General features: G+C 42.3%; 1 protein-coding gene across 2 annotated transcripts in view; it reads left to right on the top strand.

Moving 5' to 3' along the window:
- The window catches only part of ATP9B (ATPase phospholipid transporting 9B (putative)), a 244444-nt gene that overhangs the window by 17446 nt on the left and 211285 nt on the right, over positions 1–15713 (top strand). For both annotated transcript variants that reach the window (XM_003788391.3, XM_003788390.3), the window contains exons 2-4: positions 5935–6108; positions 12288–12438; positions 14593–14706. In XM_003788391.3, the coding sequence (XP_003788439.1) occupies positions 5935–6108; positions 12288–12438; positions 14593–14706 (439 nt within the window). The remainder of the gene's footprint in view (positions 1–5934; positions 6109–12287; positions 12439–14592; positions 14707–15713) is intronic.

Below are 15713 nucleotides of genomic sequence, written 5' to 3'. Positions count from 1 at the left end.
CACTGCTAAAACAAAATGCCTGAGACTGGGTTATTTATAAATAAAAAAAATTTATTTCTCACAGTTCCATAGGAAACTCTAGGAACCATGGCACCTGCAGCTTCAGGGTTTGGGAGGACTGTTGTCCCCACAGTTGTAGCCTCTTACTACATCCTCATATGGCAGAGGGCCCAGCAGGCTGGGAGAGGTGAGCCCACCCCCTGCAGCCCTCTTAGAAAGCACTGCTCACCCTGTTGGGTAGAGCCTTCATGGCCTCATTATCTCTTAGAGCAGCAGTTCTCAACCATTTGACCCCCTTTCATAGGGGTCACCTAAATATATCCTGCATATCAGATATTTACATTATGATTCATAACAGTAGCAAAATTACAGTTATAAAGTAGCAATGAAAATAATTTTATGGTTGGGGGTCACCACAACATAAGGAACTGTGTTAAGGGTCACAGCATTAGGAAGGTTGAGAAGCACTGCCCTAGAGGCCTTACCTCTTACTAATGTTGCTTTGAGGATTAAGTGTCAGCGTAACTGTGGAGGAAAGCATGTGCTGCTGTCATGGCAGTGCAGGGTGGAGACTGCAGGGAGCAGGGCTGTCACATTGACACAGAAGGAAAGCTACATTATTAATTGATACATAATCGTTTTGGTTTCCTGTAGCAGTAGTAATGTCCATAAACTCAGTGGTTTAAACAGCACCTTTGTTACCTTCCAGTTCTGGTCCTGACCGTAGGTCTCCCTAACCTGCAGCGGGCTGTGTTCCTTCCTGTAGGCCTCCCTTGCCTGTCTGGGCAGAATTCGGTTAAAAGCAGAACGTTCTGGTTTCCTTGCAGTCAGTTGGAAACCTCTCCCTCCTGGAGGCCTCTCTGGCCCTGGCACATGGCCTCTGCGTCTCAGAGCCAGGGCAGGGCAACAGGTTCTTCCCACGTTGCTGCGTCTTCCTCCTTGGACGTTTTTGTCACTTATTCTCCTTCCTTCCCATGTAATTATTTTGGGCCTGCTTGGATAACTTAGGATAATTTTCATATTTTAAGATTAACTTATTAACATCTTTAATTCCCTTGTGCTGTGAAATGGAGTCACAAGCGTGACAGCAGGCAATAGGATGAGGACGTCTTTGAGGATGTCTTTGGGGGCTGTTATTCTACCTACAAAAGTAATTAAAAGTAGCTGAAAGGTTATCTATTCAGAAAGTTCAGAGTCCTGACTGTTTGTAGATGAACTTTATGGAATTTCAAGACTAATTTTCCTACTGTATAACTTGTTACAGAACAAATACCTTTTGATTCAATTATTATACAGTCATGTATTAGCCTCTAGATAAGAAATGTGTTAAAGAGACTGATTATTGGCTAAAAGAATGAGTTATGAATTGGGCTGCGCCCAGACAGAGTAGGTTCTAAGCGGCTGCAGTGGTGCTGTGTGATTGGATAGAATGTTCAGACAGGAGGGAGCAATGATGTGATGGCACAGGCCTGTGTAGTCCCAGCACTCTGGGACCAGACCCCTTCTCTACCAAAAAATAAAAAAATTAACTAGATGTGGCAGCCCACACCTGTGATCCCAGCTGCTTGGGATTGCTTGGAAGATTGCTTGAGCCTAGGAGTTTGAGGCTGTGGTGAGCTATAGTCATGCCATTGCACTCTAGCGTGGGTGGCAGATCAAAGACCCTACCTCTAAAAAAAAAACAACCCAAAAATATGAAAACGGAATTCTTCCAGACTGAGTTCTGCAAGGGAAAAAAAGAAAAGAAAATAGAAGTGAGATACAGAAACAGCTGGATTAGTTACAGCCTGCACTTGCACTTGTCTTATTTGGAGGTGATCTGAGCAGTTTGCCACCCTTGGCCGGAATGCAGTGGCCAGCAGCACAGTCTGCTCGTGCATCCGGTTAGGTTACAGTTCACTTTGTGTGGAGAAATGTTTAGGCTGCACTTAAAATACGTAAGGAGGCAGCTCTAGGCTACTGACTGTGACATGGCTAACAGTCCTTGGCCACTTTCTGGAAGCAGCCTGTGCATTTGCTGCTCTTGCTTCCACGCAGACAACAGGCCTGGTCACTTGTGTTGGGCCCGGCGTGACACATGGTGGAGGGATGCCCTGGGCTGCTCAGGGCTAGCCCGGGGCCATGCCCTTTGTAGTGGTTGTGATCCCTTTCTTTATGGACACATATCCAGCACCATTGTGACGTGAGTAGATGCTAGAAAATTGTCATGTACAGAGTAGCCTTAGAACCCTCAGTAACTGATGGTTGACATGAGGTAAGTGTAGTCTCCATTTGTTAGTGTTACTAAGGTAGAAAATACAGTGGAAAGTACCAGCTTATGTCTATTGGAAGAAAGAATTACAGAATTATTATTATTATTTTTTTTCAGTTTTTGGCTGGGGCTGGGTTTGAACCTGCCACTTCTGACATATGGGTCTGGTGACCTACTCCTTTGAGCCACAGATACCGCCCCAAAATTATTTTCTAAACCCTGATGTAGTAACTGATTTAGGCAAGTGTTGTGCATGGAGATGGAAACACCAGGTTAACTGTGGTCCAGAGACAGAACAGCAGCACGGAGCTGGGGGACCAGCTATGAATCATTTACTCAGCGCAGGTGGGGAGCGACAGGTTTGTTCAGTGACGGACTGTGTGTTGTGACAGTGGTCCAGAAGGGGGGAACTCAGTTTCCTGGTAAGTCCACTTGTTGGAGTATTTTGCAGTGGCTTGATGTTAAGAAGGTGGCAGAGAAACTTAGGTTCAGCGTTGGCCACCTCTTAGAAGGATTTTTTCCCCCTCCATTGAATTCTGCTTACATTTGGTTTCTTGACAGCCAGGCACTTATTTAAAGAGCAGTCCCTTGAAGGTCCCTTTGGACCTAATCACAGAATCCCCATAGGCACAATATTACCTGCACTGGCACCACACACAGATGCACACGTGCCCACCTGGTACACACAAATGCACATGTGCTCACACAGTAATGTGGCGCACACACGTATGGAAAAGGAGTGATTCCTTTCTTTCCTATAGTAAAGGTTCACAGCTGACACCCCTGTAACAAAGAGCAAGTTAATGGGAGAAGCATAACAAATTCATAACTTGCACACGTGTGCATGGCATTCATACAAAATATGAACTCTAAGAGGGACGGGATGACTGAGGCCTAAATGTCCACTTTATAGTGGAAAGGGAAATGAGGGCAGGACTGGCAGTGTTAGTAAGTGGTTGTCTCTGTTTATCATGAGATAAGGGCCTAGTCAGTCTCCTGCTGCTGCCGCCTTCAGAAGAACAGGTGGAAAGTCTGGGCGCAGTGAGGCTCCAGTCTCTCCCCTGGTTGAACTTTCCTACTTACTTGATGAGATTCCCAGGGAGAGTGTCTTGAGACAATTGCATTTCTTTTGGAAAGAAGCTTTCTGAGTATGCTGAGGGAAGAGTGTCAGAGAGACAGGGAGGTAGGGAAAGGTCAGAGACCAAGAGACCTTGGTTCTGAGGCTTATTTTGGAGACCTTTCAGTTTTTGGCCTGGGATGGGTTTGAACCTCCCACCTCCCATATGTGGGGCCAGTGCCCTACTCCTTTGAGCCACAGGTGCCACCCATAAAACTCTCTCTTAAAAAAAAATGCATATGTATACATATCATAAGAAACATCAAATAATTGCCCCTTGTTTGGCTCTTTCCACTTTGGGTCATCCTACGTCTCCAGCTTCTCAGAGGGCCTTTTCTCAGTTTTGTGCTTGAAAGTCAGAGCTTTCTCTCAGAGTTTTAGCCCTCTGTGTTGTGAAGGTCCACATGGCGGGGGCGGATCTCCGGCAAAACTGGGAGAGAAAAAAGAGAGTGACGATCCTGAGCGTCCATATCCTGTCTCAGGAGCCTGTCCTCCCATACATCCCACTTGGGTGGCGGGCAGTGGCTGCAGCGCAGTATCCTGAGGGCTGGGAGCCCTGAAAAGGGGGGAGAAGCCTTGGTAGAGCCCCTGGCTGTGGCTGGGGAGGGAGTGTTTCTTTTTGAGCCTGCTCTCTGCATCATGTGTGTAGTGTGTGTGGAGTCTCGGCTCTGACAAGACTGATTTGGCCTTCAAGAGCCTGTTTTATTTTATTTCATTTATTTTATTTATTGAGATGGAGTCTCACTCTGTCAGCTGGGCATGAGCTGGCGTCAGCCTAGTCACAGCAACCTCAACCTCCTGGGCTTAAGCGATTCTCCTGTCTTAGCCTCCAGAGTAGCTGGGACTATAGGCGCCCGCCACAACACCTAGCTAGTTTTTCTGATTTTTAGTAGAGACACGGTCTCACTCTTGCTCAGACTGGTCTTGAACTTCTGAGCTCAAGGGATACTCCCAGAGTGCTAGATTATAGGCGTGAGCCACCATGTTCCACCCAAGAGTCTATTTTTGATGTCTGAAGCTAAGCTGCCTTTCTCTTGAAACAGCGTGTGCTTCCGCCCCATTGGCTGTAAGTCTGCAAAGAACAATTAACAGGAATGAAAGTGCACTGGTTGCTAGTCAGTCATTGTTCCCTGCTGAGCTGTGCAGCTAGCCATTGTGAGTGTGCACCTGTGCAGGGTGTTGCCACGTCTGCCATGCCTTTTGGCCTGTGGGTCCTGTCCATGGTTTTCATGATGTGCTGTCTGTCGGAGTCTTCCAGGCATGATAGAGTTCTTGGAGATTCACTGTTGTACCCTCTTAAAAAGCAGAAAGAAGCAGTCTTCCATAACACTGCCCTATTTCTAAAGTATACTTGCACAGAGTGCATTAGAGTTGCCTTCCAAGGGCTGTGTCCTCCTCAGGTGGGCTTGCCTGGATAGTGGGCGGTGATGCCTTGCTAGAAGGGCTGCTTGGCTTTGCATACCACCTTTGGACTCCAAGGGCCGGTGCTGTGATCTCAGACCTCTGGTCCTCAGGGCAGACTTTCTGGGTATGGTTTTCTTCTGTGCTTATAGGGCCCTTCTGTGGGTTGTCTGGCTGTGATCCAGATTGGGCTCTGGGCCTGGCTGGTTGATTTGGAAAACTTATTTCCCTGTGTAAATAAAGTTTTATTTTGCCTCTGTCCCTTAGTTATGGTTTCACTGTGGGTTTTGGTTGGGTTTATTTGTCTTCTATATGAAGTTTAAAGCAGAAATCTGCTTTCTTACCATTTACGTTGAGATGGTACTCCCCCAACGTTTGAAAAATTAAGATAGCACTTGTTGAATCTCTGGTGTGGTTTCCGAGAACTTGACTGCTCTCAAAAAGGTAAGTTTTTATTGTGGAAAGATAAATTGTTTTTGTGGTTGGAAGATACCATGAACAGTGTTGGTGCTTGGCTGCCTGTGTTTTGGAATCAAGAGGATTGTTGAGCTCTGAAAGTGTTCTGGAGATTTATTTTTATTGAATAGAAAGTTTAAAGAAAGGGAATCATAGAGAATAAACGGGTCATGGTATCATTCCTCTATATATGAAGTCTGACAACAAACCAAGGGGTGGGATTCGTACCTTTCGGTGTATGGACAACTGTATACCATGAAAAGTCACTTTCCAGCCTTGAGTGATGAATATAAAGTTGTATAACATGGAGTAAATATTACTTGGAGGTGCATTTTTATGCTAATATTTCAGGTGATTAATTTTTTTCTTATTACGGAATTAGGTAGTGCTGGTTATGCTGTCTGGCTATACCTCCCCAGGAAAGGTGTTAGCAGAGCTCTTAGGGCTGGGTGACTGTGGCCCCTGTGCCTAGCGCAGGCTTCCTTGGGCAACCTTTCTTTACCCCTTACCTAATTTATGTTTTTGAAAAAGAAAGGTAGTGTCACTGTGCAGTATTATTGATTAATGGTTGGCCTCAGCTGAAGGCAGATTAGTTTGAGGAACAAAATGTGTGATCAGTAACATAAGGACAGGAGTGTCTGAGCAAAGTGCTCACACTGCACCAGGAGCCGCCGGCCTGTCTCAGCTCTCTGCTCTCACCTTTGACTAGGTACCAGCTGGAGGATGAGTCTGCCCATTTGGACGAGATGCCACTGATGATGTCTGAAGAAGGCTTTGAGAATGACGAAAGTGATTACCACACGTTACCACGAGCTAGGGTCACGCAGAGAAAAAGAGGACTGGAGTGGTTTGTCTGTGGTGGCTGGAAATTCCTCTGTGCCAGGTTTGTTACCCATTCCTTCCTCATTTCCTAGATTCTGACAGACTTATTAGAGACATTGGTACATGGAGACATAAAAATGCAGGAGATCACATGGAGAGTGCTGATAGCACTGAATGGAACAAGACAGTGCTAATCTGAAAGGAAGGGAAAGTGAAAGTTGTCATTTTGTGGGAAGTTTTAATGGTTAAAGGCTGGAGAAAATAAGTTGATTTTATAGTTAATTTGTGGTAGGATTAATTCTGGCCACTGCATCATCAGTGTTTGTGATGTCCCTTTATCATCCAAAAAGATAGATAGAGGCCTATAATACGCAATTTAATAACACTGTAGTTATGCGTATTCACCACATTTAATATTTTTACTTGGAATAAAATTTCTCTATTTAATCAGCAAAATACCAAGATAAGCACTCCTTGTATTTCAAACAAGGGATGGTTGAGATCAGCTGGTACAGTTCATCTTTGACCAGAGTGTGTCACATACACCTGAGACACCTCACCTGCTGCTGGGACAGGCAGGACGAGCTCACAACCAAATAGTGCCGCAGAACTGCAGCAGATGTCAGTAAATTGTCACATTTACTGTCTCTGCTATTGGGGGTTTATAGTTCACCTTTGTAGCTGTTATGAATTTATATCCTTTTATCCATAAAAGAAAGATAAGTACTTGTTAAAAGTTATCTTGTTCATCATCCTTTTCGTTATCCTTTTAGAAGTTTACAGAAAGATATTTATGTAACTGATTTGACTTCTAATGTAGCTGGTGAGGTGGTATAGGAGACATGCAAACCCAAGCTATGCGGAGTCCCCCGAATTTTGAGGCATCCCTTTGAAATTAGCAGCATGGAATATGGTTATGAGGCTGAGCAAGGTGCAGGTTCATTATTCCCCAGTCAGCTTTTGGGGAAAGCACAGTTGTCTTTGTCTTTGCGTATGTAAGCATTCGTGTGAAGAAAGAATTGCCTGGCTAAACAGTGTTTTCAAAGTTGCTGACAGTGTTAAGTCTTATAATTAATGATAAGGGGCTATGGCTCATTTAAAACATTTCCTAGGTTAAGTAGCCAATATTCCAACATTTCTGGTATATTCTTTGTGGATATAGAAATAATTATAGAATTAATTTTTTAACTGATAAGAGACTTCAGACTTCTTGTCATTTATAATTACTTGTGTTTTTTTTTTTTTTTTTTTTTTTGAGACAGAGCCTCAAGCTGTCCCCCTGGGTAGGGTGCCATGGCATTACAGCTCACAGCAACCTCCAACTCCTGGGCTCAAGCGAGTCTCCTGCCTCTGCCTCCCAAGTAGCTGGGACCACAGGCGCCCGCCATAACGCCCGGCCATTTTTTGGTTGCAGCCGTCATTGTTGTTTGGCAGGTCCGGGCTGGGGATTCGAACCCGCCACCTTAGGTGTACGTGGCTGGCTCCCCAGCCGGTTGAGCCACAGGCATCGAGCCATTACTTGTGTTTTTAAGGAATTTATCTTTTTTCAAATTTATGTTGGCATAAAGTTATTTGTAGTATCTTCCTGAGATCTAGCTAATGTATGAGATCTGTAGTGATGGGACGTTTTATTTTTGGAGACAGAGTCTCACTCTGTCACCTACGCTAGAATGCAGTGGTATCAGCCCCACTCACAGGAACCTCAATCTCTTGGGCTGATGGGATCCTCCTGCCTCAGCCTCCAGAGTAACTGGGGCAATAGGTGTGAGCCATCACTCCTTGCTCATTTTTATATTTTTAGTAGAGACAGGGTCTTGCTCTTGCTCAGGCTGGTCTCAAACTCCTGAGCTCAAAGAAGCTCCTTGCCTCAGCCTCCCAAGAGTGCTGAGATTATGAGAGTGAGCCACCTCCTCAAATTGTGATAGTATCTTTTAAAAATTCCTGATAATGGTATTTATGTTTTTAAAAATTAATCTTGATGGGAGATTATCAGTTTTTTACTCAGATTCAGCAATTTTTTTAATGTTTTGCCACACTTATTTTTTCATTCTTTCTATATTTTTCTGAGTCATTTCAGACTTAGGTTGATTACTTCATTCCTCTTTACTTCTGAGACATGTTTGTTCAGTGTTTATTCTTCAGTGTTTATTTCTTATTTCTTATGTAACTATGGTACATCAGTTTAGATGTACTGAACACAGACTGGAAGCAGATGTGCAGTATCAGTTCTCTTGTCTCTCCTTATTCTTAAAAGATTTGGCTTTCATTCTTCTTACTTTAAAGGAAGGACTGGGCTGTGGTCTCGTGTTTAGCGTAGTAGAAAAGTGATGGCTGGTACCACTTGTATGGAGTGTGAGAAGAAGTGGTGGTTGTTGGTCCTTTGGTGTAGTGGGTCCAAGTTTGTGATTCTTACTTGTCTACAAATGGCACAATTCTGTTTCCCTTTTTGCAGTAGCCCAAAAAGTCCACGTTGAGGCTAATTTTGGGAGGAAGAGACAGTGGAGAATATTGGGAATTCCCAACACAAAAACTTGTAAGATGCAACTGTCTATCCGTCAGATGTGAACTTTGATTTAACAGCTGTTTCTCCTCACACTCCAGTGTGTGCATAGGATTACCCTAACACTATTCTCTTAAGGACAAACAGGCTCTAACAACATAGGGAATTTCCATCACAGTCTGCAGTGATCAGTCAAATGGGAATTTTTATTTGACACTTGTCTCCTTCTACCTAGGTTTATAGCCAAAAGTTAACCACTCATCCAAAGTTTTCTTCCAAGGGATTTTGAGATGGAGCTTCCTTATGTTGCAGCAAAACTCACAAATGCTAGACATGCAGAGATCCTCCACACAAATGCCAGGGCCTGTCATACACAGATGGGGATCCAGGAGGACAGATGCCATCCTAGTGGCACCTCATACGGCACCTCAGGTGCTGTGCCACAGGGCTGGGAGGTTCACCAGTGGGAATCCAGACAGGATAAACATCACACCAAACAGCTGGAAGGTCAAGACCCTCCCTCCGGAAACGTATGGCCTACTCCTTCCTTTTTCCTGGGCCATAAGTAGATAGCCGAATGCCTCGTTCTTTAGGAGCCACAAAATGAGCTCCAGATTCAAATCACCTTCTCTAATTCTACTTAACCTCATGACTTCACCCCCAAATGGCACCTGCAAAACCAACGAGAGGGTCTGAAACCCCCCATATGGGTGAGGCAGTGGAATCAGGGTCTTAGCATGCAGGCCAGAGAACTTACCCAGGGTAAGGCCCAGCGTCTTGACAGTTTCCCAGTCCACTTCCTTCTCAACTCAGGTTATGGGGCAGGGGTCTTCAGACTTTTTAAATGGGGCCATTGAACTGTTCCTCAGACCGTTGGAGGGCCGGACTGCAGGCCCCAGGACAAATTGGCTGCTAAGTAGGACAGGCAGCGGGGGCAAAATCATCCGGTGGGCCGGATAAATGTCCTCGGTGGGCCACATGTGGCCTGTAGGCCGTAGTTTGAGGAAGCCTGTTATGAGGAGTTAAGTCTACTTTGGGGAGACACAGATGGGAGTTCCCCAGAGATGACAAAGGCTCTGGCAGCTGTCGGGGCCATCCCTTGTTCTCTCACCTCAAAGAGAAGTTATTCTAACTATAAAGACCCACGGCTGTGACTCCGGCTGCTCCCTACCACCTCCAGCAGTTGTGGCGCCATTCTACCTGAGCGCTTGGGGCCCTCAGGGACACCCAGTTCTGTTACCAACAGAACTTGTCTCCGAACACATCGGAAAAACGAAGACAAGTGGTTTGAAGAGAAGGAATTTCTTTTTTTCTTTCCTTTTTTTTTTTTTTTGAGACAGAGTCTCACTTTTGTCGCCCTTGGTAGAGTGCTGTGGCATCAAGCTCACAGCAACCTCCAACTCTTGGGCTTAGGTGATTCTCTTGCCTCAGCCTCTCAAGTAGTTGGGACTACAGGTGCCTGCCACAATACTTGGCTATTTGTTTTTTGTTGTTGTTGTTGTTGCTATAGTTTGGCTGGGGCCAGGTTTGAACATGTGATCCTTGGTATATGGGGCCGGTGCCCTACTCACTCAGCCACAGGCGCCTCCCAAGGAGAAGAAATTTATTAATTTGCTGGTAAATGAGGGAGCTGACAGACTCCAGTCTCAAAACATCTTAGCATTTTATTTCTTTAATGTTGATACTGCTGTATCACAAAGCAATCATCTTATCTTTAGCAAAACAAGATAATTTTGCAATTCCTGATCCTTATTAAAAATGTGTTTCCTTACCTCATCCTTTTCTCAGTCTTCTTTGACATAATGAGCTGTTGGGCAGACAGAGCTGAACAAATACTCTGGGGCTGTGCAGCTGTTCACAAATTCTACTTCAAACAGAAACAATGCTCACTGTCAAAAGCTAACAACAGACGGGCACACGCGATCCCCATCAACTCTCACCGACCAGCCTCATGTGGTAGTGGTGCCAGTCAGAGGGGGGCGTCAGAACTGAATAACGAGGGTGGCAGGCGTCAGTGTAGCTGTTAGGGCTCACTAGTGCTCTGATTGTGCCAGTCAGTGTGTAAAAAGCGAACAAAAATGTGTTAATAAAAATAAAAGAATTTGCTCTGTAAAATTTGGATTCAGTCAAAAGTCCTCACTTAAGGGCCTAGAAGGCCACATAGACTGCCGATTCCCCACCTGGGACTCTTCCCTGCCAGCACTGCAGTGGGTAATGGGTTGTGGGGTTGGGGGTAGTCTTAACATGGGATAGACTGTTTCTTCCCACTCCATTATTTTTCAGAATTCTTTGAGTGGAGTGCCAGTTCCTTTGCCTTTCCATATAAGTTTTATTTTCAAACTTATTAATCTTAATTTTTATTATTTAAAAAAAATTTATTATTTGGAGATGATATCTTATTCTTGCACCCTTACTGCCGTGCCCAGGGCAGATATAGTTCATTGTAGTCTCAACCTCCTGGCCTCAGGTGATCCTCCTGCTTCAGCCTCCTGAGACTCTTGTGCCACCGTGCATGGCTTCTATAGAAATTTTCAAATAATCTTGTCCATATCTATAAAATAGTTATTGGTATTTTTTTTTAAAGGAATTGTGCCAAATGTATATATTATTTGGGAGAATTAACATCATTTCTGTGTTTAATCTTTCAGATCATAAACATGGTACCTCTCTCTAATTATTTAATACATTTTGATCTTGCCATTGTTTTATAGTTTTTAGCATGCAAATGTTAGATTGTCTCTAGGTGTTTAGTTTTGAGTGATCATATTCCTGTGATGTTTTAAATTTTGGTTGCTACATGTTCGTAGATAGTGTGTAGAAATTCAGTTTTTTGTGTTTATCTTTTATCTGGTAGCCTTATTAAAATTGCTTATTTGTGCTAGGAGTTTTTCTTTAGATTGCTGTGATCTAGAGAGTGGTGTGGTCTGCATGTGCAGAGTGCTGTCTCTCCTGTGTACACAGTGGTATCTGTGTGTGCAGGGTGCTGCCTCTCTGTGCCCAGTGGTGCCATCTACATGTGCGGGGTGCTGTCTCCCTATGCTCAGTGGTGCTGTCTGTGTGTGCAGGGTGCTATCTCTCCTGTGTACACAGTGGTATCTGTGTGTGCAGGGTGCTGCCTCTCTGTGCCCAGTGGTGCTGTCTGCAGAACCCCGACACCACTGCAAATTAGAATTGAAATAGTTACTGCACAGATGGAGATGGCTATGTGGAAATGTGATCAAGCTCCTATTATCATTAGGATATCTTATTAAACATTAGTATCCTTTTAAAATATTGAATTGAGCTACAAGTCTTATAATAGATAATATTACTAAAAAAGGTCATGTTTTAAAAAAAGAAAAAGTGATCAATTTAGAGAAGAGAGAGGGCCACGTTCTGGATTAATTGTTATCTAAGAATGTTTATCATCAGATCATTGAATGGTATATTGAGGATTACTGAACTCCACCTTTTCCTAACATATAAAGCACTAATGGCTTCAGAATATTAATTGTTTTATTTTGCCAATGAGATAATTCTCCTTGGGCTACAGAAGCCATTGTACATTTACTTGAGACTTAGTATTTTTATGTCAAATTTAAATTTGTGTAACTGACCTATTTTGATAAAAACTTCACAGATTAGCATTAGGGATGCTATTAGTATCTAATAAATACAGAAACAATCAATATTGACTATAAATGCATTGAATTAGTTTCAACTTAAATGCATACACAATATGTATCTTTTGTTTCATGCAGTTGCTGTGATTGGCTGATAAATATTTGTCAAAGAAAGAAAGAACTGAAAGCTCGCACGGTATGGCTTGGATGTCCTGAAAAGTGTGAAGAAAAACATCCCAGGAATTCTATAAAAAATCAGAAATACAATGTGTTTACCTTTATCCCTGGGGTAAGACCATCCTGTCCTTGAAGGTGTCTGTCAGGGTGTGCCCTGTGCGCTGGGGAGGGGCCTGTGGAGGCTGACGCAGTGGTCCCTGTGCCAGCTCACATCAGTGTGCTTTTTCTCTTTTTCAAGTGGTTGTTAAATAGTTCTTGTGTGTTCCTGATGGAGTTTGATTATCACTTTCAGTTCTTGACAAACATGTTTATATTGTTATAGGAATACGTTAGTGTAGAAATAATGAAGTAAAGCTAAATGGAATTATCAGAAAATTAAGTTATAAATTTTGTTTGGCCAGGAATTTGTTTGGAGGGAAAGTGGAATGTAATATTTAAAGCTTGCCAAGGAATTTTATAAACAAAGTTAAACAGTTTTTTACACAGCAGTGACACAGTAACAAAATGTCTCTAAGTAAGTACTTTACATCAGGTATCTTTGCTACCTCCCTGTGTATCTCAGGCCTTAACAAGTGTTATGTCATTGATTATCTTTAATTAGGTATTGTGCTAAATTTAAATACTGAAGTTTAAATATTTTACTTTATTATTAGTATATGTGTGTTATTGGTTTAGATTATAAAACTGAGTCTGTGTTTGGAGTAGTTGGATAGCTTTTGTGTTTTGCATGTTATTCCATATTTTAATAGACACTACCAGGGCTGGCACTGACTGTATTTCTATGTCAAGTTTTTGGTATGTTTTAGATACTGACTTTTATTCTGATTGCAAGAAAAGCTCTTCATTATGTGGAATGAGGGTTGCTTTATCTTGTGTATATTAGTTCAAGTAATCATGCTGACTTTATACCGAGCTCTGGTCCCCATAGCCTGCCCTCCTGTCTACTCAATGATTGTCGAATGCTTAATATCTAATGTGCTTCTTTACCAAAACACACAAAACTAGTGACTCCATAATTAAAAGTGATCTTTTGTCAGGATGATAAAATATAAACTGTTCTTCTGCCAGATAAATATTATCTTTATTGAATGAAGCCACTGATTTCTGCTTAGGTTTAAATTATTAAATACTTAGAGATTGGCTAAGCAGTATACATTTCCTAAAGTCAGGTTCGTTCAGTTGACAGTATTGATGACAGTGGTTTAAAGCCAGCAGTGCAGCCCACATTGGCTATCGCCTGAAAATACCTGTTGGTGCGACTGTACAGTCATTACCATGTGCATGATTTTTTTTCTTAGATTGTCTCTCAAATTAGTCTTTTCATTTAAAATGTATTTTAAAAACATTTGGTAATTACATAGTTGGAATTCTATGCAATTTTTACCATAAATAGCAATTTCTGAATTGCTAATAGATGTAATTTATTCTGAGATTTTAAAGAAATCACTAAGGAAAAAGAGCTTTCTTTCCTGCTGAGATTGATTTATGAAATAATTCAAAACATTTTAGACATCAATTGAGCATGATTGTAAATATAAACAGGTTATCGATGTAACTGATCTTTTAGTCACAAACGTATGATAGAATGGTAGAGGTAACCTCATTATCCTAAAGCTATGGACCCAGACTTTTTCAGCACTTACATTGCTCTGCTCTTGTTGGAATTTCTGTACCTCCCAACTTGCATAAAAAACGACATCCAAGGAGATTTTTGATTTGTAAGTTGCAGGTTTGCAAGCTTCCCTGTAAGTTTACTGTGGTATTTGAATTATTCCCACATGTAAATGTAAGTTTTGTTTCATTTTAATTTTGGACTTAATTCTAATAATTTGGAGCATTTGTAAGTAGAGATCTATTAACATACTATATCCAGGGTTTTCTTCCCTAAAAACAGCTACTTGAATTAAAAAAAAAAAAAAAAAGAAAGTTTTAGTATTGGCATTCCTAAAATTTTAGTGAATGATGTATTATATTTGATGTTAGACATTAACTGCCAAAAGACTACAAAGTGGCCATCTTCCTGAAAATTGGTCTGTAATTACATTTTTATATTTTATCACTTTGAGTGTTTTCAGAAAACTTTGCCTGTATTTATATATGGTATAGCTATGAAGCCAGTGTCAAAATCAATCCGTTTACTGTGAATTAGAATATATTTTCACTGTTTGATGGAAACAGTTGTTACATGTGCTGATTTTAACTATTCAATTTAGGTATAAAACTGTTCCTTGAAGAGATTGTGTTAATTTTCTCTTTTCCTTTTTAGGTTTTATATGAACAATTCAAGTTTTTCTTGAATCTCTATTTTCTGGTAGTATCCTGCTCACAATTTGTACCAGCATTGAAAATAGGCTATCTCTACACCTACTGGGCTCCTCTGGTAAAAAGAAAAAGACTTCTAAAATTAAGCTAAATTATTAAGTACTTACAAGTAGTCTAAGAGTTAAGACGGTTAAAAGATAAATTGACCAGATTTTTAAAGCATGGTGTTCTTGCTGTGTCATTGAACGTGTGTGAAGAGTGTCTGGGTGCTGTGGGTGATTTCAGCCCTTTAGACCCTATAGGAGGGGAGGGCAGTTGTAGCCCTTAGGGCTTCAGTGGGAGGGGTCACTGGCTAAGGAGGGCAGGTCTGACAAGTTGCTGGGGACGAGCTGGGAATTGTGGGTGCTTTTGAGTTACTCCTAAGATGCTAACCAGTGGGGATCCTAAAGTGTCTGAACGGGGTGCGCGTGACTTCTGGGTGGGTTCTCAGTGTCTGAAGTTTCTGAAAGGCTGGTGCTGCTCATCATTGAATGTGTCCATTTCATATGTTGTCTTGATACTTTCATGCTGGCTCTTTACAGGTTTCACTACTTTTCAGCTTGTAGTGATGAGATGTACTCCTTCTTCCTACAAAAAATATGCTGCTTCCTTTTTTGGAAAGGGTCTGTCAGTAGTGTGAGTTGAAAGAGTCTGAAGCCTTTCCCCAGCTGACTGAGTGCACCCCTCTTGGCCAAGGGAATGTCCCAAAACTGAGTTGCTGGCCATGAGAAGGGGGGTCAGACAGTTCTCCTTATGCCCCCTTCTTGGGGGTGTCCTTTAAAACCCCTTAACAGGCCTAAGGCCATGCAAGACAGAGCTTAGACCACAGCTGCAGGTCCTCAGTTTGCTTAACAAATCACTTGAGTTTGGGCATGTGGCTGGTATCTGACATCCTTATCTTAAAATATTTGAAGTCTTTTAGATAATTTTGATTTGTAAATATGGAAATGAAGAGTCTTTAAACCTTCTTGTATCTAAAACATGTAAGTCCCCACTTTGAGATGTCCCACGTTTTCAGGCCAAACACATGTATGCCATTGATGTACTGATTTTATGACCACCCTGTAGCTCCAGTCTCCCTGAAGT

The sequence above is a fragment of the Otolemur garnettii genome, unplaced genomic scaffold, assembly GCF_000181295.1.
Source record: "Otolemur garnettii isolate 467f Iridium unplaced genomic scaffold, OtoGar3 scaffold00027, whole genome shotgun sequence".
In the NCBI taxonomy this organism is placed as follows: Eukaryota; Metazoa; Chordata; class Mammalia; order Primates; family Galagidae; genus Otolemur; species Otolemur garnettii.
This window is presented reverse-complemented; position numbering and strand designations above follow the sequence as displayed.